The sequence below is a fragment of the Poecilia reticulata genome, linkage group LG13, assembly GCF_000633615.1.
Source record: "Poecilia reticulata strain Guanapo linkage group LG13, Guppy_female_1.0+MT, whole genome shotgun sequence".
In the NCBI taxonomy this organism is placed as follows: Eukaryota; Metazoa; Chordata; class Actinopteri; order Cyprinodontiformes; family Poeciliidae; genus Poecilia; species Poecilia reticulata.
This window is the reverse complement of record NC_024343.1, coordinates 30105329-30133195: the sequence shown is the minus strand read 5'-3', so window position 1 is coordinate 30133195 and position 27867 is coordinate 30105329. Positions and strand designations below refer to the sequence as shown.

The window sequence follows — 27867 nt, the reverse complement described above, 5'->3', positions numbered from 1 at the left end:
CTTGAACTTCTTAGGGGGAAAAAAACATTGTTTCTTGTAGGAGATGCTTGAGATGTTGGTTTTAATAACTTAGAAAACATTTGTTACAGCAGCACTACAGTAACAGTACAACAGAGATAAATGGAAGGAGCCGCATTCACATCCAGCGGCGCCGATTTCAAACGAACCGGAGCGCAGAGGCCTGACCGGAATGACGCTGGACTGGTGAAAACAAAAAGCCTCACATCGTGATCTCACGTCAAACAAACAGACTTTTACTGACACCGACTTCTTAAAACACCGAGTCAGATCCCAGAAAACATGCTTCCAGGTTCCACATCGATGCAAATCATCAAATTTTCTGCATCAAGGAAATTGTTTAAACTTTTCCGGCGAGAAGAAAACATGATTATGAGCTGTTGAATCCCAGTCAGAAGGGTGTGTGTTGTAATCCCACAACAGCTGAACAACCACAGGAAAGTACCTGAAACAACGTTTGGTTATTTACGTAGCGCTGAGCTAAAACCCAATTCTGTTTAGGGTTAAAAAGCTTTTTGCACCACCCGCATTTTACAGTTTTTAGGTGGTTTTTTATTGTAACAAAAGCTAAACTCACATTTTAAATAATCAAAATTTCACCTTTACATACTTTTTTCCCCTCCTCTTTGAGCAGGTGTTAATTAGTTTGACTTTCCCATTTTCTCAGGCACAAGCAACAGTAACAAAATCAACTTTTAAATAAAAAAAAAAAAAAAATTAAAAAAGGCTGTAACTACTTTTATAAATCTCAATTTTCTTTTCATCGTGCATCAAGTGTAATTTATAAGGAAAAAGACAGATTTACCCTAAAACATTTATGCATAAACATCAAGGAAATACTTGGCATTGTAATATAGGGTAAAAAAAATTCTGTTTAAAGAGTAATAGATTGTGACTGTGTTTCTTACTAGGAAGCTTTTTGTTTAATTATTTCAAAAATAAAGATGGCGCAGGAGGACTTCAGCTAACTGTTGTGTTTTATTTGGACTCAAAATGGCGTCACAGATTTGTAGAGGGGGTAAAACTTTTTAAAAACTTGATTAAAACAAGTTGTGATCAAACAGAAAAATCGAAAAGAAGCTATCTGGTGAACAGGCTTCCCTTCAAACCTTAACTGTCACATTTCCGCTAACTTATTAGCGCAGAAACGAAGAGTGGAAAATACCAGAAAGAACATGCTGAGTCATCCGTCGCTATGGTGATTCCCGCCTTTTTTAGTGCAGCAGAGAGCATACAGCAGAAGCCACGGTAGGAAAACTACAAGTCAAACAAATGAAAAACTAATATCCATGAGCATCTGAACCTTCTAGTGGCTACTTTTTTATCTTTTATTTATGAGAGGCGGAAAAAAAAAACTTTGAAAAGAGCATTTTTTTAAAGTATATTTTGGGTTTTGACAGATAAGTCCTACAGCAGTGGGAGGCACACTGGGTGAAAGCAGACGGAAAAACCTACATTTTGATGTAAAAACTGTACATTTGGAGATGATGTTTCTGAATATTTCACAGGGTCTGAATCCTTCACGGAAAATGAAAAGAAAAAAACTTGTAAAACTTCAACTGCAATTACGTTTAAAAAAGAAAAAATCCAACTTCCTGTGAAGTCTGTAAGTGAATCTCAAATACCAGCTGGCTATTTTTCTACTTCTTTACTTAAAAAAAAAACATTAGTCTGTAAACACTTTACAATTTATTGTCACTTGAAGTCATAGCTACAACTGTTTATTAGGGCCAGTTTACAGAGAAAAAAGGAGTAAATTTGCAAGAAAAAACACAGAAATTAATCTTAGAATTTTTTTTTTGAGAAAACTTTTTTTTAAGCTCCAAAAGTTGAAACTGTTTTGACTTTTGAAAGACAGAACATTTCCAATTTTTTTTCTAGAAAATATGTTTTGGGGGGTTTTTTTATAGCAAATTTGACTTTTTGAGCTCAGGAATTTGCTTGTTTTTTCAGAAAAATTTCTGACATCTGTCTAAACATTAGATTTTTTCCTCAAATTTTCACCTTTTTGAGCTATTTTCCTCTAATCCTTTAAATTTCTAAGATAAAATTTTTTATTTGTCAGTTATTTGCAGATTTAAAAATTTCGGAGCCAAGAAATCTCCTATTTTTTTTCCAGAAAATTTGAGATTAATATCAACATTTCAGAATTTTTTGCATATTTAATTTTTGTTATTATTTAAAATTTTCTATTAATTATGACCCTAATATACAGTCGTGCGTAGACGCTGACTATTTTTAAAAAATGTTTTCAGGTTTTTCTCAGCTCTGTGGGGGGAGCAGTGATCAGAAAGAAACATGCAAATATACCAACAAGGAAGAAAAATGTTCTCCGGACAATTTGTTGCGCTGAAATGAAGGTAACAACGAATAATGTTTGCACTTCTACTTGTATACTGTATGCTAGAATAGAAGTATGTAGTGTTAAGTTTTCACCCTCACTTTGTTTCATAAAAGGCAACGTAGAAAATTACATTTGTGTGGCTATTAATAACTGTTTATAACAGCGTCTCTTCCCGTTGAAAGCACAACTTCTAAAACCCATCTGACTCAAAGTACTGTAGTTTATCTCCAACATGTTAGAAGATAAATAATCAGTTTTTTTTAAGTTTTATTCCTTCCATCAGGACATGAAATGTTAAAAACCTATAAAAAGACAAGTAGTGTTCAGCTCTTTCAGGCTCAAAACACACACAAATAAAACGTAATCATCTAAAGTGTGTCTTATTTTTTTTCTGAGAGCACTTTTGTTTTTTTTTTTTCCCACAGCAGATTCTCAAAGAAAACAAGCAAACTGCTGAAAGCCGATCGATCTAAACTCAGCGCTCGCAGCAGCAGCGTCCCTCCTCCTCCCCTTCTTATAGAAAATATAACACTATATTTTACAAGAAGACTAAACAGGACATCTATTTATCTTACAAAGAACAGCGTACAGACGGTATGTACAGCAAACATGGACCTCCAGGTCGACGGTTTGTGAAAATAAGTAGCTGGAAACTGAAAAACACTGAATCCAAACGTTTTAAATGAAATGGATAAGGGGGGATATATTTGCTGTATAATTCAGTTTTTAAAGAATAAAATATAGCAATTAAACAGTGCTTTGCAAAAGTATTGACAACACTTTTAACTTTCTCAAGATTTCTGTCGCATTAGAACCACAAACATCGATGTTTTCATTGGCGTTTTCTGTGATGGACCAACACAGTTAGTGTAAAAAAATATATAATTTTTAGCAAATTTGCAACTTTTCAAACTGAGAAAAACTTTTTTTCTAGTAATTGTCTCTTTTTAATTATTATTATTGTTTTCATATCTTCAATTGACCAAATATGGTGTCATGAGTTTGTATTTGAAAAATGCGCTTCACTGTTTCTGGTTTCTGTCAGTATAAACATTAAAAATTAAAAAAGTTTAATGCTTTAAAGACATCAGAGCATATCAGGATATTATGACAAACTATTGGGGCCATTATAGAAGAAGAAAAAAAATGGACGTGAAGGAGGAAATTTCTGCAAAAATAAAAAAAACTGACGTTTTGAGATTATTGTTATAACAGAAATACTAAAACTGAAATTTTGATAATAAAGTCAAAATATGAGGAAAAAAAGTCAATATTTTCAGTCGCAATATGAGAATAAAATCAGCATTCTGAAAATAAAACGGTACTACATGAATAAAGTCGTATAAGATTAAAGTGGAAGTAATGGAAGAATAAAATCGTACAGAGAAAAAAGGTCAATATTTTGAGTAAAGTCGTATTACTATAACTTTACTGTCATAATTAAACTTTTCTTAGCCTCGCAATAGAAATCCATCATACAATTACAACGTATCACAAGAAACACAACTTGGTGTCAAAAAGTTGTAATTTTTCAAGGAAAAAAAAAACATTTCCACGATTAAAAGGTATAAATTTATGTTTATATTAATCTAGGACATCCTCCGACAGTATAAAGTGAAAAATTTGGTAAATGGAGTTCTGATCCAAAAAAACCCATATCAGCAGCTTAGACTGTGAAAAACATAAATTCACCACTTCATTCTGGCTTTTTTTTTTTCTATCGTAAATATCTGACTTCATGCAGTCAGATAACATCCTCGTTTCAATATCTCACATTTAGGTTGTGAACTTATTTTAAAAAAAAGGTGCAATTTTTTTTGCAAAACTACAACTTTTTGATAGCCAGATATTTTTTGTTTTAATTTATAAACATGCAAATTTAATCTGAAAATTTCTGGAAATTCAATCCGCCATGACGCAAATAACTGACATAGGAGATGGTCTGGAAATATGGAACAAATGTTTTTGCCGAATAAATTGACCAAGAGGTTCAAATGCTAATGCTAATGCTAAACGGACACCAGACCTCCCGACTACAATTCCTTTTTCTCAGTCCAGGTTTTTTACACAACAGAGGGTTTAATCGCTTTGTCGCAGAGTGTATTTAGCCTAATTGTTAAATACTGTAAAAAAAAAAAAAAATCTTAGCCAGTATTTGTGGTCTAGTTTCTAATGCAAATTTCTTAGTTCAGTTTAAATAAGACAAAACTAAATTACAAGTAATTTTTCTGCAAGATATAGGAGCTTAGAGTCAATAATTCCTTAATATTGATGAAAACGTACAAGCAGATTATTTCACTTGTAACAAGACATTTTTCCAATGTTATAAGTAAAATTTAAGGAATTATTCACTTAAAACAACCTCCTATATCTTGCAGAAAAGTTCCTTGTAGTTTAGTCTTGTTTTACTTTATGTAATCTAAGATATTTGCAATAGAACCTAGATTGAAATTACTTGCTAAGATTTTGTGTTTTTGCAGTGAAAAATGTGTCGCCTAATGCAAAGGCATGCCACACTTTTCAGATTTTTGTTCCGAAGAAAATGCTGGTCTATCAAAGAAAAAAAAAAAAAAAAAAATCACACTGATGTTTGTGGCAAAAGTGAAAAAGTTAAAGAGGTACAAATACCGAAAAACAAAGTGGGTGTAAAATAATAAAAAAATACATAAAACAGTAGTTCTCATTACTTCAAATCTACTATATATATATACATTTTTAAACTTAGCCAATAAAATACCAAATCCTAATAATTAATCACAATTTCCTACAAGCTTTTCGGGTTTTTTTTCCTCCTCTTCCCAGTTTTATTTTGGAGGATTTTGGTCGTCACCTCGCTGTAAAGAGTTCGATCCGACGCTAGCTGGACGATTCTGCTACGATGAACCGACTCCGGGTTTTCCGCTCCGCCGGGCGAACGCGCTGCTTCGGCGCCGCCCGGATCCGTTTGTGGTGGTCGGAGGCGTTTGGGATTGTAGCGCTCCACCACAGAGGAAGAGTGAGAAGCAGAGAAGTGATGGCGGTTGAGAGGAAAATAAAAAGATTGGAGATTTATGTACAGAGTCGGCCATCATGACCGCGGGCTGTTCTGGGCAGAGTTCAATGAGTCCGACTGGCCTTCGTCATCCTCCTCTTCCTCCTCGTCCTCGGCGGGATGCGTGGGGCCGTTGTGTCTCTCCCGCCTCTCAGCGTCTCTGGAGGTCTGGTGTCCATTTGACGGAGACAGGCTCCGCCCCTTTTCCTGAGCGCCGCCGTCGCTTTTGTGCTCCGACTTTTTCCTCTTTTGTCCTTCGTCTTCGTCGCTGCCTTCGTCGTCCGAATCGACGCGTCTGTCGTCCTCGTCGTCGTCGGAGTCGATGCGGTTGAGTCTCTTGCGGATCGGCCGGTCGTCTCCCGATGAAGACTGAGAATCGTCCGAGTCGGACTCGTCTTCGTCTTCGTCGGTGGACGGCCGGCGTTTCTTCAGCATCTGAGCGAGGAGTTTGCGGCGCTGCTGCGACAGCATCTCCCTCCTCTTCCCCCGGCCCATCCGCTCCGGATCGTCTTCGTCTCTCTCCCTCCTCCTCCTCCCATCATTGTCATCCTCCCTCCTCAGCTGCCTCCTCTTCAGCCGCCGCCCTCCTTCCTCGTCCTCCTCGTATCTTTTCCGCTTCTTTCTCGTCCTGCCGCTCCGGAGTTCCTCCTCCTCCGCTCCTCTTCTTCTTCTCTTGTCCACTCTCCGCCGGCCATCTTCCTCCTCATCATCGTCGTCGTCATCCTCAGAATCTCTCGAGGAAGCGGAAACTAAAAACAGAAAATATTAAAAGTTATTCTAGTGAACTAAAATGAACAAAATAAAAACTGAAAACATTTTCGATAACTGAAATAAATGAAAACGGTAATTAAACGGAAAAACTAAAACTAACTGGAACTGGGTTAATAGAACTAAAACCTCCTGAAATTATAGATGTAATGTCCTTTGTTTTTATGTTTATGCATCTATTAATTAGCCTTTTGAATTTAGGTAAATTCATTAAAACGGTCAAGATCATTTTGCTGGACGATAAATTGTCCCAGACGTTATCGCGATAAGCAATGATATTGTTGTTTTGTGACCAATTTCAAGTAATAACGGTGATAACGGCACAATAATGCAAGAACAAATTCTCAAAGATTAATCCACTTTAACACTGGAACTGGAAAACATTTTAGATATACAAAGTAAATAAACAAAACAACAGAAACCACAAATAAAATGAATTATAAAGTCTCAGTAAACAAAACTGTCCTTCAAAAAAAGCATCAGATTGAAGTTTTTTATCCAGTTTTTGGTAGAAAGAGAGAAAATGCAAATGAAAATTATTGAGTTTGTTTTATCAGGAGATTAATTAATTTATTGATTATTGCAACAGGCCTCGCTGTGAGCAAAATGGCAGCAGCAAATATTTGGCCAAAACTTCCAACAATAATTAAATCCTTTGAAAATGTAATTTTCTCCTGAGTATTTATTTCCCAACAGATGTAAACATAATCACAATACAAAACATAATCACCTTTTTCAATTCTGCACCTAAAAATTAACCAGTGTGAAAAAACTAACACTAAACTGAAACTAAACAAAATTTGATTAATGATAACAAATAAAAACAAGCAAATACTCATTAAAACTAAATGAAATAGACAAAATAAAACCAAACTGTAATGAAAACAAAGGAACTGAGAAGCGTTGCTAACCGTCGCTGTAGTCGCTGGAGAAATGCTCCTTTCGCGGTCGGCCGCGCCGTTTCGCCGGCTGCCTTTTGGCCGACGTCCTGGAGTTGTCGGACGACTCTGACGTTTCGCGGTAGTTCACCTGCTGGCGCTGGCCCCGCCTCAGGCCACGCCTCTTCCTGTCCGCGTCGCTGTCCGTCATGTCGCTGAACCGATCCGAATCTGTTAAATGAAAAACACAAAATAGACAATAAAGTTCAGGACGGGAAACATTCAGGGTTCTGGGTTTAGTTTTAACCTGAATTTGGGTTCTGGATCGTTGGTTCTTGACGGGCCGTGACATGTTTTAAAAGTTTATTTATTTATTGTATGAAATAATCCTGAATTAAACTTCCACAACAAAACGATAAGTATCAATAATATTTATATATTTTTTTCTCATCATTACATTGAAAACAAAGTATTTTTTGTTGTTTGCATCATTTTATTTTATCATTTCTGCAAATGTTTTGTTAAAACTGTTACCAATCGTCTTCCCAGGAATTACTGAAATATTTAAGAAACTCATAACGACACACTATTTTTACTCTTGTCTGTTATGTAATATGAGTTATTTTATCCCTAAATTAAAGTATGATTATCGAATGAATAAGCCGATTAATTCAATTAATCGTAATTAATCCGATTAATCACAATTAATTCAATTAATCGTGTTTAATCCAATTAATCATTTTAACCCTAATAATTTCTTACGATGAGAACAAATCAATGTTCTCTAAGTTTAATTTCTAAACTTATGCTGACTAATTATTTTAAAGCTTTATTACGCATCTTTAACAAGACGGCTAATAAAGGGACGTAAATTAAAAGAAGAAGTGATGGCACTCACCCATCTCTACATCCGTCTCTTCCTCCTCCTCGCTGGACCGCCTCCGCCGCCGCTTCCTGCCCCGGCGCTGGGGCCTCCTGGGTTTGAATTTAGGTGTCCCTCTGGCGCCCCGTTTGGGACGCGCGCCTCTGTCCCAGCTGCCGCCGTCGCTGCCTGCATCTTCATCGTCCTCCTCGCCGTCGTCGGCACCCGAAGCGGCAAATTCTTCTTCCTCCGAGCTGCAGGATGAAAATCAGGAGGGATCAGACGAACGTCAGAGAGGAGGAGGAAGTATAAAACCGTGATGGCGACCTGTTGCTGAGCATGAACTCTTCTTCGCTCTCTACCGCCGTGCTGTCGCTCTCCAGGTCGTTCAGCCGCCGTCTCTTCTTGTTCCTGGCGGTGCGGCTCTGGGTTCTGATTGGCCGCTGGTTCTCCTTCACGCCCTCTGGCAGAACGGAGGAGATCTCTTTCCCCGTTTCTGCTCCTGAAACCCAGTTAAAATAAAGAAACTCAAAGTTTAGCTACATTCTGAACACGGTCACTGGGCTTTAAGTCACAATACAACCACAAACCTGAAGTTTGCATTTCATTGGCATTTTATGTGAAGGGCCAACACAGAGTCACATGATGACCTATTATGCTACACAGGTCAGCATATGGCTCTGGTCTGTACAAAACATGTTCATTACAGTTTTTGCAAAAAATTTTATTTCATTCTGCTCAGTTCTGCCTATTCTGCTGTTTTTGGACCTCATGTCCCTTTAAATCCTGCTGGCCACGCCCCCAACTCAATGTTTACACTCACATGTGAAAACAGATGCTCAATTATACAACCGTACATCTTTGAAAAGCAGAAGTGGAGCCTCCTGCACAACCATCCTGTTATTCAGCAGGATGGTTGTGCAGGTATAAGTCAGTCAGAGCTGATGGAGTATTAGAAAATCAAAATAATTTTGAATAGAATATAATATATTTATTGATCCCCAAGGGGAAATTGTTTATTTCCTCTTGGGGAAATGCTACTCCATCTAAGGTAGTAATATTAATTACAAAAATACATTTTAAGACTATTCTCGTAATTTGCTTAACTCTACTCTTGTAATTTTATGACTTTATTTTTGTAATATTACGTCTTTATTCTTGTATCATTACAACTTTTTCTCACAATATTACGACTTTATTCTTGTAATTTAATATTTTAATTTTTTCATACAATGGCTCTAATACTCCTCCGTAGATGGGAATAATTGGGGTAAAATAGAATAAATGCAAGAAAAACTGAGCAGCGGCAAAAAACTTGAGACTAGAGCTCACGATCTAGCAGGACAGCAGAGTTCGAATGGCCTAGTCAAAGTTCAGACCCAAGGTTTGTGGTTATATTGTGACAAAGGGTGTCTAAATACTAAATAATGCTCAGATATTGGGCTCTCACCACTGCAGAGATCCCTGATGTCCTCCTCTATGGCCTCATCGATGGCGTCATCGAAATCATCAAACCTGCACCAGAACCAGAGTTTAACCTTCCTTCGTTACGGGTCACAGAACCCAAAATGACACAAACTCTCCCTGACGCCAAACCAAACCCTCTCCCACCTGTAGCTGATGTGTTTCCTGGTCCTGGTTGATCTCCTCCCCAGGTTTTTGGTCTTTTTTGGATCTTTTTTCTTGGTAGATTTCTCTTCCTCCTCCTCCTCCTCCTCTTCCACATCTCCCTCCTAAGAAACAAAACAAATGACTGCAAACAAAATCCTCTTTTAAAAAATCCACTAAATGTGTAGGACTGCACTGAAAAAACACAAAATCCTACCAAGTTTTTCTGGCCCAGTTTCTAATGCGAATATTGTTGTACACTTGAAATAAGATGAAACTAACTTAAAAGTTATTTTTAGCAAGATATAGGAGCTTGATTCATGTAATAATTCATTAATATTGATGAGAAAATACTAGTTCCACTGGTTGATTAACTTTAAACCCAACATTTTAAAGTAAAAGTATCTGCCAGTGGAACTGGAACTAGGTTGCTAGGTTACAGGCTGGGCTTGGCTGGAGTTGCTAGGTAACGGAGCAGTGGGACATTCTACCAGCGGAACCTTTTACTTTTTATTAATATTAAGGAATTATTGACTGAAAACAAGCTCCAATATCTTGCTCAAAAGCTACTTTTGAGTTAGTTTGTCTTATTTAAAGTGTAATAAGACATTTGCACAAGAACTGTACAAGAAACACTTGGTAAGATTTTGCGTTTTTGCAGTGTACAGATTTAACGCAGCGCGGCAGAACCAGACTTACAGGAATGATGTTCTCCACACTGATGCCGACGTAAACCAGCCGTTCCCTCCTGGAACAAAGGAAAACGTTATGAAACGTTTTTGTCAGTGGTGTTCAAACTTTTTGCACAAAAGACCAAAATCTCCACGCTGAAAGCACTAAGGAGCCACAGTTTATCTGTATTTTTCTTCAGCTAAAAATGCAAAAATATATATTTTATCTAATTTATTTCCATTTTTCAAATTTATATAACAGACTACACAAATATAACAATACAACCAAAATAATACAAAGTGCTAAATAATTCTTTTAGCAAATTATTTTCTTTTTACTTGCTCAGGAACAAATAAACATGCATTTTAATAAAAAAAAAAAGTCTGAAAAAGTGTCTCCAAGTTGTACAGTTTCATAACTTTGTTGGTCAAGAAATCAATTTTAGTTTATTCCAGCAACAAAAACGAGAACTGAAAACTCTTAACTGCATTTGGCCCATTTTGTGATAAAGTCTGTTTTTGGGTAAAAAGTTGGAGATCTGTGCTCACTTTGACAATAAAATGAAAGCAAAAAAGTGGAAAATACATGTTTTGTACCTAAAATATATTATCTAAGATAAACATTTGTCCTTGAAAATATCATGCAAAGAAACACACATCTGCAGCAGCTCCATTTGCTGGAGTAAAACATTCCTGAACTGCATCAAAGGGCCACACAAAACTTTACCTTCAGTGCAATTTACAAATAAATAAAGATGCTAAAAAACAATCATATTTTGTTGGTTTACCTCCGCTCTGCCCGTTCTTTTTTCTTCAGAGCGCTGTCCAGGTTCTGCAGCTGCTCCTCCAGTTTCTCACACAGCATCTTCTACAAGAACAACAACCACAAACCATCAGACAGAAAAAAACAGATCAATTCATCCGATCTCCTGCGTCCAGCCGTCAGCTCGTGGTCAAATGAGGGAAAAAGCTGCTAATGCAAAAACCAAAAACATGAACCTTAACCAGGACTTAAAATTTAAGGTGAGTAAATTATACGACACAAAACTGTAATCATAGTTTTTTTAAAAACCTTTTCACTATTTCATTGTTTATTCAATTGAGTTCCAGTTTAAAATGAACAAAAGGTTTTGAATGAAAAGGCAGTTTGAACAAAAAAAAAAAAAAGATCTTGTAGAAACTTCTCTCAAAAGTTGATTTGCTAAACCATCAGCTTCAATAATTTGAACAATAAACTGAACTTAATAAGAATAAAACCAGAACTTTTATTCTTATAAAAGCATTTTTTTGTTGTTGTAACTCATTCTATATAATTTTCGGCTGAGTTGTTGATGCTGTAGCAGTCCATGTTACAGCAGTTATGACGAAGCCTCTGACTAAAGAAGCTCATGCAAATGATGCTCAAAGTTTTCTGTAATTTTCTTGATTTTACGATGGATCCCCAGAACAGAACCAGCCTTTTTAAAGGGGCGAGATCATGTGTTTTCCAGGCTCATGGTTCCATTTATGTTACCTTCAGTTGTTATAAAAATGCTGTATATATCAAACATGACTTACATTTAAATTTAAAAGAAATTTGACCCAGTAATAGATGAAACAAAATACTATAAACGAATCGCTAAATCTGTATGAAATCATAATTTTCCTGACTGATCAGAACCGTAAACATATAATACGTTTGTAAATATTTCCAGCTCACATGTTGGCAAGGCGGACAGAACCATTCTCCATCTGGGATCAGCATGAGCGGCGGCCGCAGACAGGCGGTGTGGTATCCTCGATCACACGAGTCACACAGCAGGATCTGTGCAACAAACACACACACACATGACGAAATGCACTGGAATAACACACACTGATGAGAAAACGCCACAAATCCTGCGGATGGCACCAACAAGAAAGTCTTTAAAAGCAAATGTTTCCATTTTTTTGATTCAGGAGTTTCTGCTCGTGTAATGTGAATGGGAAGTCTTAATCTGTAACAGTGTCTTCACTGTAAAACATTTCAAGGTGGTTTAACTTGAAAATAGAAGTTCACCTTTAAAAGGCAAGTCAACTAAATATTTTTGTTAACTCAGAAATTAAAGTTCACCAAGTGGATTTAGCAACAAGAAAATGTCTTAAGATTTTTCTTTAAGTTCTAAAAACTCATTAAACTTCATGTGTGAGTTGTTATAACTTAATACTGGAATTTAAACCAAATAATTCTCAACATTATGGAAGTTAAGATAGCTATTTTAAGACAGAAGATGCTGGACCATAAATTGTCCAAGAAGTTTTTTTTAGATAAATGATAATATTGTTGTTTTGAGACAATTTTCAAGTTATATAGTAATAATATAATAAGGCAAGAACACATTCTCTGTGACCAATAAACTATAATTTATAACAAATATTCAGCTCTGGAAATGGGAGACATTTTAAATATCCAACATAAATAAACAAAACAACAGAAACAACAAATAAAATGAATTGTGAAATCTCTGTAAACAAAATTATCCTCCAAAAAAAGAAAGAAAACTTTAACTGAAAGTTAAACAGACTGAAAACTTTATCACCCAATTTTTTATAGAAAAACAATAAATAATTCAAATGAAAATTATTGAACTTGTTTTAATTTATCATGTGATTAATTGAGTTACTGTTTATTGCGACACAGGCCTACACTAAAATAAACATTTAGCAAAACTCTTTCATCTCCCTCACACAAGATAAAAAAAACCTGCCGCTAAGAACCCTGGGAAATAATTTTTTAATTGGTAACCTAAAACTACAAGTTGTACTCAACTCTTAGACAATGTCAAAATTAGTAAGAACTTAATACAACTTACTATTTACTTTACAAACTCACATATTTAAGCTCAAAGTCTAAAACTTCAGATTTCTTTTACTTGAACATTAAAAGTTACTGAATGTGGCTCAGATGTTGTGAAAAACAGCAGAACACAATGTGCTGTTTTTTAAACCAGTGATCCCCAAAGGCTTCACATTCCTAGTCTAACAGGATCTCTGCTATCAGCGCCGAACCCCAGGGCAGCTGTGGAGGAGACAGACCAGTTATTCACTTTGTTGGTTTCATCCCTCTCTATTCGCCTGAAAGTTTCTGCAAGGAAACTGATCAGGAATCTGATGAGTACAGAAAAATACTTGATAATAGTAAACAAGTATAACAAAGTGCTTCACAAACGGAGTCCATTAATCAAACTGACAAACTGGGGCGCCTCTGCACCAAGATATTATTTTCTGTTTGCAGTTATGAAGTTTTTCCTTTAAAGGTGTCGACTGTCTTTCAATAACATGAATGGTTACATTTTTCATAATACGCGGAATTTAAAAAATATTTAATTAAAATGCTAACATTATTTTGTGTCAGCTGTATTAAATATTGACCGAATAAAGAAAACTGTGATTTTCTCACATTATTAAACTTAAGAAATATTTATAAATAAAACCTCACAATGTGCTGACTGGAAAAATAAAAGACGGAAAAGAATAAAAATATGTTAAACGCCTAATCTCCCATAAACAGAGACATTCTAAGTGCATAAGTCTTACATAAGTACCGTATTTTCCGCACTATAAGACGCACCTAAAAACCTTCAATTTCCTCAAAAGCCGACAGTGCGCCTTATAATCCGGTGCGCCTTATATATGGACCAATACTGAGCCACAACAGGTCTAGGAACTACGGTAAGCAGCCGCCAACTTCCATTTTCGCCCATAGAAGAAGCGCATGGTGCATGCTGGGATAGTTGTCAGAACGCTGGTTTGTTAATAAAGTTTGACTGACCTACCGACCTGATAATCAGGTCGTCTGCAGGTCATTTAGCACCATGTTCTCCACGAACATGCTGAGCGTGAACAGAGAAGGGTGACCATCGTCCGGCGAGACTCTCCTCGCCAACCGGAGTCGGACTGTTTTGTTGACATTCCCTTAAGTGCAGCTCCATCTAGTGGATGCATAACGTAACTCCAGCCTCTGCTGTAGTATCTATTCTAGGCGCCTTATAATGCGGTGAGCCTTATAGTACGGAAAATACGGTAAGTGGATTCCTCTTGAAGGAATGTTAAAAATCAAAATCTACCTCGCTTATTGTCGCCATGTTTTTTTTCATCATCTTAACATCCTTGCTTTCATTGCACATCAGTTAATTTTGAAAGAGAAATTGACATTGCTCCGTCACGAAGCTCGACTGAATGACGATGAAACTCAACTTAAGGATCTAGTCAAGTGTTTAAATTTCAAAACACAACCGCATAAAGTGCATTTTCCATCCCAAATCGGACTCTGTTCGGCCTGTTTCTCTTTTCTAGTCTAGCATATCTCCACCATCTTCTATCAAACGCTACGTTTAAGGATGACCAGTGGCGCCCCTTGCTGGATGGTGGTCAAATTACAACACAAAAAAAAGGTCTCCAAGCATTAGTTAATAAATAGGAAATAATTTTAATCTAATAAATCATTAATGAGGCATTAAATGTAAGTCGATTTCTTATTTCCCAAAAAGAAAAATAACAAAAAAAGTGTGAGTCTGTACCAGTTCGGGGTGGTTGGGCAGGCCACAGTGAGTGCAGGCATCTTCAGTGGGAATCTCCTCAGATTTACTCAATTCCTCCTCTGAGGCGCTTCCTTCTTTCTCCTCCTCTCCTCGCTTCTTCCGCCCGTCTTCCTCCTCCTCATTTGGTTTGTGTCTCTTGGGGCGAACGTTGGTCCATCGTGGTCGCCCGTGCCTTCGTTTACCCTGAAAAGATGCAACAGAGATGAATAAAAAAAGCAACAGTTAAATGATCGGCCCACCAGGTCACGTCTGCATGTTTACAGTTAACAATAGCTGGTGCCAATTCAGCAACATTCTTGCTATATTGAGCTACATTTCCGAGAAAAAATATTGGTATCGATCAAAATCGGAATCGGAAGGGATCAGCCAGAAAACTGCAACGGTACATCCCTAATTTTCATGCACTTAGTGGTTTATCATTAGCACAGCTAAGATTCTTATTTAGCAAATTAGTGGTAAGTGAACTTAAGTTTTTGCCCACCAACTACTGCAAAAGTTAGTGCAAATATATATTCTCCACTACAACCATGGCGGCCATTTTGAAAAATACCTACCAGAGCAAAAAAAACCACAAGATCAAGAAAATATATACGATTTCTATGGTTCAAAATAAGAAGTTCGACAACAAACTCATTCAGCTAATGGCAGATTTTAGAATCCATGAATGCGATTTTTATGGGCCAAATTATGTATGATTTGGCATCAAACATATTCATCTCTGATTAATATTGGCAAATTCTTTATCTATCCTGACAACCATGGCGGCCATCTTGAATTTTTCAGTGGCTAATGTTTTTTTTTTAAAGCAAACCTTTGGGAACATCAGGACCAAGGTCTGATCTCGTATCCAAAAGTTTGATAAATTTAATTATCTTCTGCAATAGATGGGTTACCCTTCGCTTGCTAAATTTTCCAGCGGGTTCGTGTTTTTGGTTCTTCGTCGAAGGTGAGCTCTGCTCCTCATCGTCCTCTTCCTCATCCGCCTCTTCTTCATCCCTCGTTCTGGCAGGCGGCGTCTGTTTCTTTTGTGGTTTCTTTCTCTGGCTCTCTGCCGCCTTCGAGCTTGGCCTGCAGTTTGGCAAAGCAGATGATCTTCAAGAAAAAAGGTGCATATATGAGGGATGTTTAGTGACAATCAGCCGCAGCAGGAGATTTTTACTTCATCGTGATTTTGTCCTACCTGCAGATCCGTGCAGATCTCCTCAGCGGCCTCCCTTCCTTCTGCCCCTCTCGGGTTTTCATCTCCTCCTTTCCTTCTTTTCTCCGTAACTTGTTTCTCCGGTGCGGTGGGATCTTGATCTTCAGCCGGATTCCTTCTTTCTGGAGTTCGGAAGACGCTTCCTCCAGAGGAACCCTCTTCTGTTCCGAAACAAACCCGATCTTCTTCAGTTTGACGACGCTGACCAGCCCGCCGTTCACCCCTTGTTCCTGCTGGATCATCTTATTCAGCTTTTCTGCTTTTTGAGGTTCAGAGTCTCCTTTTCCAGACGCTCCTGAGATTAACGCTGAAACGATTAATCAAATTAATTGTGATTAATCGATTACTGAAATAATTGTCAACTCATTTAGTAATCAATTAATCACTAACTGGAGTATAGAGACTCAAAAAGAGCCATTTGCTAAAAAAACAACATATTCAGAGCAGTAATTAAACCAAAACTGTACAAAACCAGTATATATATATATATATATATATATATGCATTTAAAATAAAACAGATCACTCTGTGGCATAGTTTTAGCTTCATTTGGTGTAATTCACTAAAGGAAAGCTAAATTATGGCATTTTTGGCAATAAAATGTTTATGTTCTTATTTTAAAAAGGAATTTAATTACTTGTTTACTTCAGTGGTGTACAAACATTTTGCAACATGGGTCAGAATCCCAAAGTTCAAAGTATTCAGGGGTCATGTTACTTATAATTTTTTATTTTTATTTTTACTTCCTTAGCAATAAATTACACATGAAAGAAATACTTTAAAGCAGGGGTGTCAAACTCCAGTCCTCAAGGGCCGCTGTCCTGCAGTGTTTAGATGTGCCACAGGTACAAAACACTGGAATGAAATGACTTAATTACATCCTCTTTGTGTAGATACGTTCTCCAGAGCCTTGCTAATGACCTAATTATTCCATTCAGGTGTGGTGCAGCAGAGGCACATCTAAAAGTTGCAGGACAGCGGCCCTCGAGGACTGGAGTTTGACACCCCTGCTTTAAAGTATGTAACTTCTATAAAAATATATATATTTTACATATTTGTTGAAACTGTCACCATGTCGTGACAGTATAAACTGAGATGGATAATTTATTCATGTGCCAACAAGAAACAACCAATCAGAACCAGGAGGCGGGTCTTAGCGCTGTCAATCACCCTCCATGTTTTCTGCTACTCTGCAGGTAGCATCGCTTGTCATGAAAGCTAAGGCCAGTTAGCATAGCCACTCATGACGGCAGATAAAGAGTTTTCCTGTAATGGTAAGTCGTTTCTTTGCCATTAGCACATTTAGCAGCGGCAACATGAGGATGACTGACAGCGCTAAGACCCGCCTCCTGGCTCTCACTGGTTGTTTCTGACTGGGAGCGTTGCATCCGTTCAGATTGCAATTGACCTTTTCACAGACTATCTGTCAATACTGCCCAAACATAGTGATTGTTTTAACAAATATGTAAAAATAATATTCTGTATGAAAGTTACATTCTGCAGCTTTAATCAGATTTTAAAAACTTAATCATATAACAGCACTAATTTCTAATATTGTACAAAAAATGTTTAAGAGAAGCGGTGCACCAATAAATCAGCCCCAATTTTCTTAATTTTGGGAGATTGGTGATCAGTTGATATTTACGTTTGGATGATCGGCCAGAACGCTGCAATCAGTGCTCCTACTTAAGAGGTTAAATTAAAAAAAAGCAGAATGTGCCAATTTTTATCTGATTAATTGATAGAATAATCAGTTACTAAAATAGTCATAAGCGTGTGGGATAGATTTGTGGAATGGATTAAATTATGATATTAGACAAAGTACAAATATAACAAACTGTTCAAAAAAGGAGCTTATTGGAAAACATATTTAGGACGGGTGTCTCAAAGTCCAAAAATTTTACTGTTCAAATTAAAAATGTATAAATAATATTACATTTAAGGTTGAGAATGTGAAGTTTAAGTCTAATTCAATGAGGGGAGATTTAAATGTTTATAGGTTGATGAGGATGAGAGGGGCAGGAAATCATCAGATCTTCTACCAGCTGCTTTTCAAACTTCACGTCAATGAGTGAATAATTTATTTTTTTCCCATTTTTACTTTTTGTCAGTTTGAAATAAATAAATAATTGTTAGCTGCAGCCCTACCTGAGTTTATTCCAGGTTCCTCTTTGACTTTTCGGCTCTCCTCCTGTTGACCGCTGCTCTGGTCAGCCTTGTCCATTTTCTCTGCCGCCTTGTTGTTCTGGTTTCCCTCCATCTGAGAGGAGAAACCAACAGAATCTCCTTTTCTCTCTGTAAGATCCAGTTTCTGGTTCGTTAGCGGTGGGACTGGATGAGCAGGAAGTGTGGCGGCGGCGGTGGCGTCTTGCTCAGGCGGCCCCTTCCTAACCAGAACCGACTGCCGGCTCACTTCCTCTCCAGCCTTCACGCTGCTTGGTTCCGACTTCGGCCCGTTTTCCTCCGGAGCTCTGTGGAGCTCAGACGGGCTGCGGATGACGCCGACGTGACCGATGACTCCGACCTGACCGATGACGCCGTTCTGCCCGTCTCTGGGAGGCGGGTGAGGCGCTCTCCCATTGGTCAGCTCCTGCCTGGAGGTGATGACCTGCTGCAGGCAGGACGCCGGGCTTCCTTGCGGTTCTAACGAGTTGATCGGCTTCCCGTCTCTCCCCCGACAGTCCTTGCTGTTGATCACAGAGGGATTGCAGACGATGATGCTGCTGCTGCTGCTGTTGGCGTTGTTCAGGTGGTTGGTCTGGAAGCAGCCGGCCAGCTTCAGGTCCCTCTTCTTCAGTGGTATTTTCGCCTGCTGGTTGCTCCGGACGGCGGCCCTCTCCGCTTCGTCTTCCTTGTTCAGCTTCATCAGAGCGGCGCCGGGCGCGATGAGGACGGACACGGCGTTTTTAGGTCCGTCTGCATCCCTGGGCTCAGATTTGACGGCGGTGATGGTGCTGACGCGATTATCGAAGGCAGCCGTCTTCTCCTCCATCTTGGGCTCAGTGTTTTCCTGCTTCACCTCCTCTTCCTTTATGACTGCAGAACAGTAAGGAGGAAACTATCACCCACAGAGAAACATCCCGACACAGTGCCTTGAGAAAGTATTCACACCGTTTAAGCTTTTTCAAAATTGGCCTAGTTACTGTAACAAAAAAAACAATATTTCAACCTGTGAACATCTAAAAGGCATTAAGCTGACCTGAAAGTTCAATTAAGGAGCACATTAATCTGATTAGTAGAGTTCTTTAGATGGTGGCAGTATCATGCTGTGGGGATGCTGTAAGCTAATTGGAATATTTCAAATAAATGGAGCAAAATTATGCAGAATTCCGTCTCTACATCCTGCTAATAACACAATATGTATGGTAAGACATGGTGGTGGCAGCATCATGCTGCGAGGATGCGTTTTTATTCTGGAAGCTAATTGGATTTATTTTGGTAGAAGGAGCTTGTTCTTTAGATAGATGGAGTTAAATTATGCAAAATGCTGTCTCTACACCATCTCTATGGTCAAACATGGTGGTGGCAGCATCATGCTGCGGCCATGCTTTGTTATGCAGGGAAATGGAGTTTCTGTAAGCATGTGTAATTTTTCTTTGAGTTCACAAATATGTATTAATTTATGTTGGTTTATCAGATAAAATCCCAATAAAACACTTAAAGTTTGAGGTTATAATGTGATAAAATGGAACAAAGTTCAATTTTAAGGGATTATTTACTTAAAAAGCTCCTAAATCTCACTGTAAAATTATTTGCATGTTAGTTTTGTCTTATTTAAAATATACTAAAAATATTTTCACTACAAACTAGACAAAAAAACTTGGTTAAAGTTTGTGATTTTCAGATGGAGTCTGACCTTTACTGCAAAGTAAAGATAAACAATGTCACACTGGTAATTCATTTTAAGAGTTTAAATGTGATTTTTGACAAGACAACATAATGTTATTCATAAGCAGTAAAAAGAAACGCTGACCTTGCGTCTTTTCTGTCACTGGATTGGTCGTCTTGTTGTCATTTTCTTCCTCTGAAGCTTTGGGGAGTTTGACGCTGCTGATTCCATCGTCTTCATTCGCTGTGGATCACAAACCAGAAAATATCCAAATTCCATAGCCTGAATCTGCTTCAAGCCATTTTAATACAATCTAGTAAAATTAATCAATAAGCAATAATTGAAATAATCACCACCTAATTTATTAAACTGATTAATCATTAACTGAAATACACAGACTCAAAATAATAATATTTCCCTTTTTTACAGCCAAAACCGTACAAAAATATTTACATTTAAGATTAAAAAGGAAAATTCATTTATCTGTAAATAAACGGCATCATTTTTAGTTTAATCTGGAAAAAAAGTTAAATCTCATATTGAGCACCTTTTGTTATCCAATTAATCAATAAACTCAAAATATTGCCACCCGATCAGCTTTACACTGTATTGACGTTAAGTCACAGTTTTTCATATTTTTTATTTAAAGGTGCATTTTTACTACAAATGATCAAATGTTCACTAAAAAAAATGCTGTTGTTGCAGACAACTTTTTTTCTTATTTAAAAGAGTTGAATTACTTGTTTATTAGCATTTTTAATATTGTATAAAATAGGATTAAGTGGTTAAAAATCTTCTGAATGCGGCAATTTGTTAAATCCAATTAGTCACGAGAATAATCAATAACATGCTTGATTACTGAAATAATCGTCAGCTGGAGAACTAATGTAATGAGTGTTTTAATTTGAACTGTAATACAACAAATTTCCTTTTTTAGTAGATGATTAATCATAACAGTTAAACTATTAAACTGTTTATTTACAATTAAACAACATTTTTATAGCATTTTTTCCACTTTTTACATAAAACTTTAGCGCTGAGTTATTGTCTGGATAGTTACTCTCTGATTTCCCGGTCATACCCGTGACTCTTTCTGCAGGGCTGGCGCTCCTGGATCCAGCCTGGTTCTGGTTTTGGTCCTGATCCTGACTGGACTCAATCTGAGCCTTCAGCAGTTCCAGAGCCTCGGCCAGGTCGTTCCGGGTCCGGACGATGCACTTCCAGGTGGATCCGTCCAGATCGTCCTGCTCCTCCGTGTAGAGCCGGATGTTCTGCTCCTGGTCCAGCTGGAGCCAGTACATCAGGCCCTGCTGGTCCCGACCGATGGGCTGCAGACGCATCTTCTCGGGTTCCTCGTCGTTGACCACCATCTTGAACTTCAGGTTGTCATCAAACTGACACTCACACAGATACTAAGGGATGAAAAGCAGGTGGAAGAATACGGTAAATATTTAACCATGTATACTTGAGACTTTAAGGTAGGACTTAATGATTAATCACAATTAATTGATTATTCAAATAATAATCAACTAATTTAGAATTTCCTATTTAATTATTCATTGGATAATCTAAAAAATAATCAACAGATCAGCCCTACACTCTATTGATGTTTAGTTTTCACATTTTTAATTTACAACAGACGCATACTCTGCAGCAAATGATCAATCGTTTACTAAAAAATTCTATATTATTGCATTTTAGGCTACAAAACACTTATTTTCTTATTTAAGAAAGGAATTGAATTGTTTATTTTCATATTTTAATGTATAAGAAAAGATCTAAAAAAAATCAGCAGAATATGGCAATTTGTTTTAGCCGATTAATCGTCAAGATAACTGACCGATAATTAATTGACAGATTAATCGATAACTAAAATAATCTACTTTAAAGGACTGTAAAACCATCTCACCTTGAGGATGCTCGACTTGCACTCCATAGACATCTCCTGGTAACCTTTCTGCTCCAACTCCCAGGCCCATGTGCTGTTCAGCTCCTGGCAAACCTAAACAACACAACAACAAGTTGGTTATGTCTGAACTGAATCACAAAATACCACCAAGTATTTTAATCAAGTTTATAGTGTAAATAAATATCTTGATACTCTTGAAATAAGACAAATTACAAGCAGCTTTCCGGAAGATACAGGAACTTCTTTAAAGTGAACAATTCTTGAATATCAATAAAACGTAGAGCTGAGACGATTAATCAGATTGAACGTGATTAATCGGTTATTTAAATAATGGTCAACTAATTTAGTAATAAATTAATAGTTAACTGAAGTAGACAGACTGAAAAAGGCAGTTTTTCTGAACACCATCAGAGCAGTAATTTGACCAGAACTATACAAAAATATGTACATTTTCCATTTAAGAAAAAAACCAACAACTTCTTTGTAAATATTTTCTACCCAAAACTCCTCAAGAGGCAGAATTTTAATTTCACCCCGTTCAAATTCTGTAAAAAATAAAAATATCTCCTATCTCACCTTTTCCTATCCGCTCATTAATTGGATAACCCAGTGTTTCTCAACCCTAGTCCTCACTGCCCCCCTGCTCTGCACGTTTTAGAAGTGCCTCAATTCCAGAACAGCTGATTCAAATGACCATCAAGTGCTGCAAGAAGCCTGTTAATCACCCCAGATATAATTCAGGTGTGTGACAGAAGGGAAATACCTAAAACATGCAGGACAGGGGGGCGGTGAGGACCAGGGTTGAGAAACACTGGGATAACCCAAAAAACTGCATTGATGTTAAGTCAAGCAGAAAGAGTTTTACACATGTTGATGTCAGAAGTGTTTATTAGCTGCAGATGCATCCTTTGCTATAAATGGTCAAGCATTCACTAAAGCAGTGGTTCCCAACCTTTTTCTCCTGCGCCCCCCCCAGTGGTTTCCAAATATTTTCTGGGCCCCCCTATGGATTACAAATAGCTGTCTGGTTGAACAACAGGTGGGAGGGGGGAGAGAGGATTCTTAGAACCTCCCTGCCCCTGGAGGGGGCGGGGCGGGGAGGAGACTTTATTGGGGGCAAAATGAATGTACGTAGCTGAACATAGACAACAACATCGGTAGCCTACAGGCTACTTGTTAAGCTTAAGGTGATGTATTGATATTAGCTAGCTAGTCATCTTTTAGCTAACATTACCTGCATCCAGCAGCTTTACTCAACTCAGTCGGTTAGTTTGGGGGAAAAAACTGTGAAAAGTTCTTTGCATTTTTGCTGGTTTGCTGCCATGATTCTAACACACAACGGTGTAGCTCTGCATAGCAGCAGCAGGTCTCCTTCGCACCGCACAGGTGTAAACCCAGCGCGAGTGTTGTAGCGTTCTTGTTGCGTTTAAGGCGGCTCAGAAAAATAGGTTACCACATGTTAACAACGGATTAAACAGTTTTAACTAATGATAAAAGTGACAGAGGACGCAGATATGGGAAGTGTGGAAGCCCCTACTGTATCAAATTGACAGAGGAATAACAGAGTTGGCCATTCTAAGGTAAAAACCCAGCGCATACAATGTTCATGTTTTTTTTTTCATCCAGACAGGTTCCAGCGCCCCCACCTGCAATGCCACGGCACCCCCCCCCCCCCCTAGGGGGCGCGCCCCACAGTTTGGGAACCTCTGCACTAAAGGATGATGTTATTGTATTTTGGGCAATAGCATATTTATTTTCTTATTTTATAACTAAATTAAATTGTTCGTATTTTTAAGTTTTTATCTGAGTAATCGCCAGAATATTTGATTACTAACACAACTGTTAGTTGCAGCCCTGATACAAAGTACATCTTGCTTTCTATGCGTTTTATCTAGTTTTGAGAAGAGTAATTTTTGCGGTGATTCCCACACAGTTAACACAAACTGTCTGGTGACATCAGAAAGGAGTTAAATGAAAACACACGAGCGATCTTCCTACCTTAGCCAGGTATTTTTCCCAGCGGTCAGTGGTCACGGACCTCCCCAGCTTTCTGAGCAGCTTCACATGGAGCTCCACCAACGGTTTAGGAACTGCAAAGCAAACACAAGAAAAGAAACTGCTTGAAATCTGCTGAACATGAAAAAACGTCTGCTAAGAGCTAACAAAATGTTTTGTTTTTTTTCATTTTATGAATAAATATTGCAAAATATAAGGATAGGATTTGAGGCAAGTATGAGAACTACTTTTAAACAACAAATCTCACATAAAACATGAATATAAACAGAATAATCAATCAGTTTTAATAGCATTTTTCAGCATGTGTTTTCCCCCTTTCTTAAATGCCATTAAGCCATGTTATTTTTACTCAAGGTTATCAGAATCCTAGAATAAGGTGCTGCTCTGTGTCTACTGCTACATCCAACAAGGACAGAATTTGTTACTTTATATCCAATGTTTTCAAGAACCACCACTGGTATTTACCTGCTTTCAATTGTACTTAGAGTGATCTATGATGAGGGGGGTTTGTAAGCAAGTTTTGACTACTTACTAAGTAAATATTACTCAAAATAATTGTAATTTAGATTTTAAAAAAGCCTAAAGAAAACAATGAAGCATATTTACAGCCCCCAATGAAACACCAAACCAAGAGACAGAGACCTAAAATTAAATGCTGGTGGCTATTAAAACCTCTTTTCATCCGACTCTAAAGTGGAAACTTGTACGCATTCAATTACTAAACTAACATATTTGCATATAAAAGCTATCTATACATTTATCGTGTGGAGATATACTGAAATACAAGCTGCCAGAAGTGCTACTATAGTATTTATTATAGAAGCTAACAATGAATTTGACTTCAGGTGAGCTCCTGGTTTATTAATGGATAAAAGGTTTGTTGTTGTTGTTTCTATCTTTTGTGACAAAACAACATACAATAATAAGCCTAGATACTGCTTTGTTCTGTTGTGAAACATCTTGACAGTCTGGTAACTTAGAAAGCTCGTTGTTTAGTGATGTGGTCCTTAATTTGAAATGTTTGAGAATCACTGATTTACATAATTATCACTCTAAAGGTTAGAATACATCAGAATCTGAATCAATTTTACTGAACAAGAATGCGTGCAAGTTTATGACTTCGGTTTTCAAGCGCTCACAGCGTCCAAAATATAAATATTACGAAATTATGAAAAATAAAATAAGGAAAACATATGTGAAAACACATGTACATATGTGAAGCTGTTTTATGCTTTTTGATTTGCTTATTACAGGTTATACTAAATTATTATCGTATATTTTGTTGTGTAGTTTATTTTGAGATTTCTTTAGAATAAATATTTGTATGATTTGTCTTTAGATTAATGGTCTTATACATAGATCTACTATTATTACGTTGACAGTAATACTAACAAAAGGTACAATGTTACAAGGTTCCTTAAAAACAAAATAATTAAACAAAATAAAATTAAAAGGCTACTATGGGTGGTCTGTTGTGAGGATGTCACGGAACATTTAAAATGTCAGGAAATTCCAGTTTTCTCTAATGACACGCTAACCCGTAGTCTAATTTCTCAGTTTATTATCTTAGATTACGGGCCAAAACTATTAGGCCGAACATCCACATGTATGTTGACTCTGAATAAGGACTTTGTAACTAACTGTAGTGTTGTAAAACATCTACAAACCTCTAAAAACGCATTTCGCAAATATTCGACAGAAATCCAGCTAGCATGCTAGCCAGAGGCTAGTGCGCAGGCGCAAATTGACTGCCACTTTACCCCTCTTCCAGAAAATAACATCCAATGTTCCGAACGAACATGGCTCTTTAGGGTCTGACAGCCACAATAAAATGCCGACCGCGGTGCGCTGTTGTCCCGCAACATACCGGGAACGATTGTTTTCATGTGGTTCAACTGCCTGCGAGACAAGGCCGGTGAAAAATTACACCTGACAAGGCTCCGGAGCTAACCGGTTGGCTGTGTGTGGTCACTCGGCGGAGCTGCATCATGGCTCCCAGTCCAACTTTAATAGATCAATCTGTCGTCTCTGACAACATTATCCACAGCTCCTCGCTAATTGGACCGAGAAAAACATGGCGCCACATGTTGTGCTCCCTAGTGTGCCCGTTTCCCCCCAAAGTTTAACCTGAACGACACCTCACAAAACTCGGGGTAAAACTGTCAGACTACCCTGGAAAACTGGCTTCGACCCGAGCCATCCCTGGTAAATAACGGTCCCGTTAAAGGCTAAAGATCCAGCGGTGACGCTGCTCTGTCGGGTTCAGAGACAATACCACATTTTTCAACGGAGTCACACAACATCACGATGATGAAGGTACCAGTGGTGGTACTGGCCCCTTCGCCTTCCAGTGTCGCAGCTTCCCACCACTTCTTTCTGCCAACCGCTACCGAGCGCTCACCTGCCGTCGTGTCACGCAGATACCTCTCCATCTGCGGGAAAGTCAGCTCGGGGAGGTCCAACGCTGCTCCGTAGCGCTCCAGAAACGAACATACCTCCGCGAAGCTCGGGCAAAGCGGCGGGCCGGAGCTTCTCACCACCGCCGGAGCAGCCATCTTTCCAGGCGGAGAGAGAAATGTGAGGGGAGGGTTCGCCACTCGGATGCGACTGTGCGCGAATGAAATGAATGGAAAGGCAATGGAGGATCTACCGGTGTAAAACTACACAACAGAGATCGAAGGAACTTCCGGAATGTACTTTCAAAATAACACCATATAGGTGGATAAAATAAATTAAAAATATTTAACAATATTTCCGAACCTACATCAAACGGTAAATAAAAAATTAATAAAGATCAAGCAAGTATGATAGAAAAGAAGGCATACAATGGGAAAATTGGACAACTCAAAACAAGGGATTGATCTTGTTTTGCTATTGTGGTTGTTGTTTTGAGATTTCTTGCTGTGAAAAACTGCAAACTGTCAAGATAAAAATGTTTTTAACAAAACGAGCTAATCCAACAACATGGTTACAAAACCAAAAAGCACAATTTCCGAACCACTACAACAAACATATGTACATTAAAATAAAGCAGTTATGACAGGAAATGAAGCATAACCTGAACAACCTTATTGGAAAATTGGTATACAGATCAGGACAAACTTTTCTGGGGACGGGTTGTTTTTTATCATAATTTAGAATGTTTTGTTCTAAGAAAATATATCTAATGATCAATTGGTGATTTTTTAATCTTCTTACACAAAAACACATATGTTTGGTTGATTTCAAATTAAAACCACAATTACTTCATTAATTTTAGGCTTTGTTAATAATGTTAACCTGCTTTTAAACTATAAACAACACTCCGTTATTTTATTTTTCTTGAACTAACCATAACAAATTAGAGGTACTTTTTGGAGTTTTATTTCTAAATCCAACTTTGAAACTTCCGGGAAAAGCGTAGTGATTTTTTCCAACTTGATTGAGGCTCAGAGAAGTTTGGGAGGACCACAGAGGGCACAGCGAGAATGCCCAGAATTCATCGCGACTGACTAACATCAACAACAAAATGGTTTTGGTTTTCATTCCTCAGATATTTCCACTCGGAACTTAGTGGCCCCACATGTTCACTGATTCCCTCTACATCCTGTTGTACGTGTGGACAGCGCATGAAAATGCATTTACGAAATATTTCCAGTTAAACTCTAAAGCCAGATGTTGGCATGTTTTATGGGCAGGCAGTCACACTGCCTAACATGATGCTACCTTTAGGGACTGTAAGAAAAAAATCTACGTTTTTGCTTAGAAATCATTGAAATTTGAAATCATTGCAGCTGAAATGTAGCTTGTTTTGGTTTTTATTCATCTTATTATTATCATTATTTTTATTTAATTTTTTTTTACCAAACTTAATTTTATTCTTTGTTTTATCATTTGTCTACCTGTGAGGCTGTGATTGATGTAAAGCACTTTGGTCAGAGAGGATGTTGTAAATGTGCTACATAAATAAAGTTTGACTTGATGTGAATTTGAAGGAATTAATTTGAGGCTTTTCTCTGCAGCTTTTTTAGTTATTAAAACTTTGAATTGCCTTGTTGCTGAAATTTGTGCCATATAAATAAAATTACCTTACCTTACCCTAAAAGTTAAGAACTAATGATAATTTCCTGATTATCAGCTCTTAATCAAGAAATTAATTCTTATTTAATCAATTAATTTCTTCACAAAGTATTAGTG

The 27867-nt window shown here is 37.6% G+C and overlaps 1 protein-coding gene and 1 long non-coding RNA gene across 4 annotated transcripts; one reads left to right on the top strand and one right to left on the bottom strand.

The window, feature by feature from the left end:
* The first annotated feature begins 36 nt into the window (after positions 1-36).
* LOC103475075 (uncharacterized) lies at positions 37-12585 on the top strand. 2 transcript variants are annotated; one of them, XR_001777239.1, is made up of 4 exons: positions 37-1624; positions 2274-2956; positions 10998-11203; positions 11875-12585. It is a non-coding gene; the product is annotated as an uncharacterized LOC103475075 (long non-coding RNA). The 2 variants fall into 2 exon arrangements; XR_001777238.1 differs by lacking the exons at positions 10998-11203; positions 11875-12585 and having other exon boundaries at positions 2274-3240.
* rsf1a (remodeling and spacing factor 1a) lies at positions 4773-26357 on the bottom strand. Of its 2 annotated transcripts, none has more exons than XM_008426475.2 (18): positions 26093-26357; positions 23674-23765; positions 21676-21768; positions 20848-21178; positions 19911-20009; positions 18086-18973; positions 15920-16244; positions 15633-15807; positions 14719-14922; positions 11880-11984; positions 10969-11048; positions 10209-10257; positions 9513-9634; positions 9352-9416; positions 8229-8403; positions 7938-8155; positions 7073-7270; positions 4773-6142 (listed from the first exon to the last, which is right to left on the bottom strand). In XM_008426475.2, exons 1-18 carry the CDS (start codon positions 26244-26246, stop codon positions 5430-5432), a joined length of 4086 nt encoding a protein of 1361 aa, XP_008424697.1. In that variant the 5' UTR covers positions 26247-26357; the 3' UTR covers positions 4773-5429. The 2 variants fall into 2 exon arrangements, with proteins under 2 accessions (XP_008424697.1, XP_008424696.1); XM_008426474.2 differs by having other exon boundaries at positions 15633-15831; positions 26093-26356.
* Between the last annotated feature and the right edge of the window lie 1510 nt (positions 26358-27867).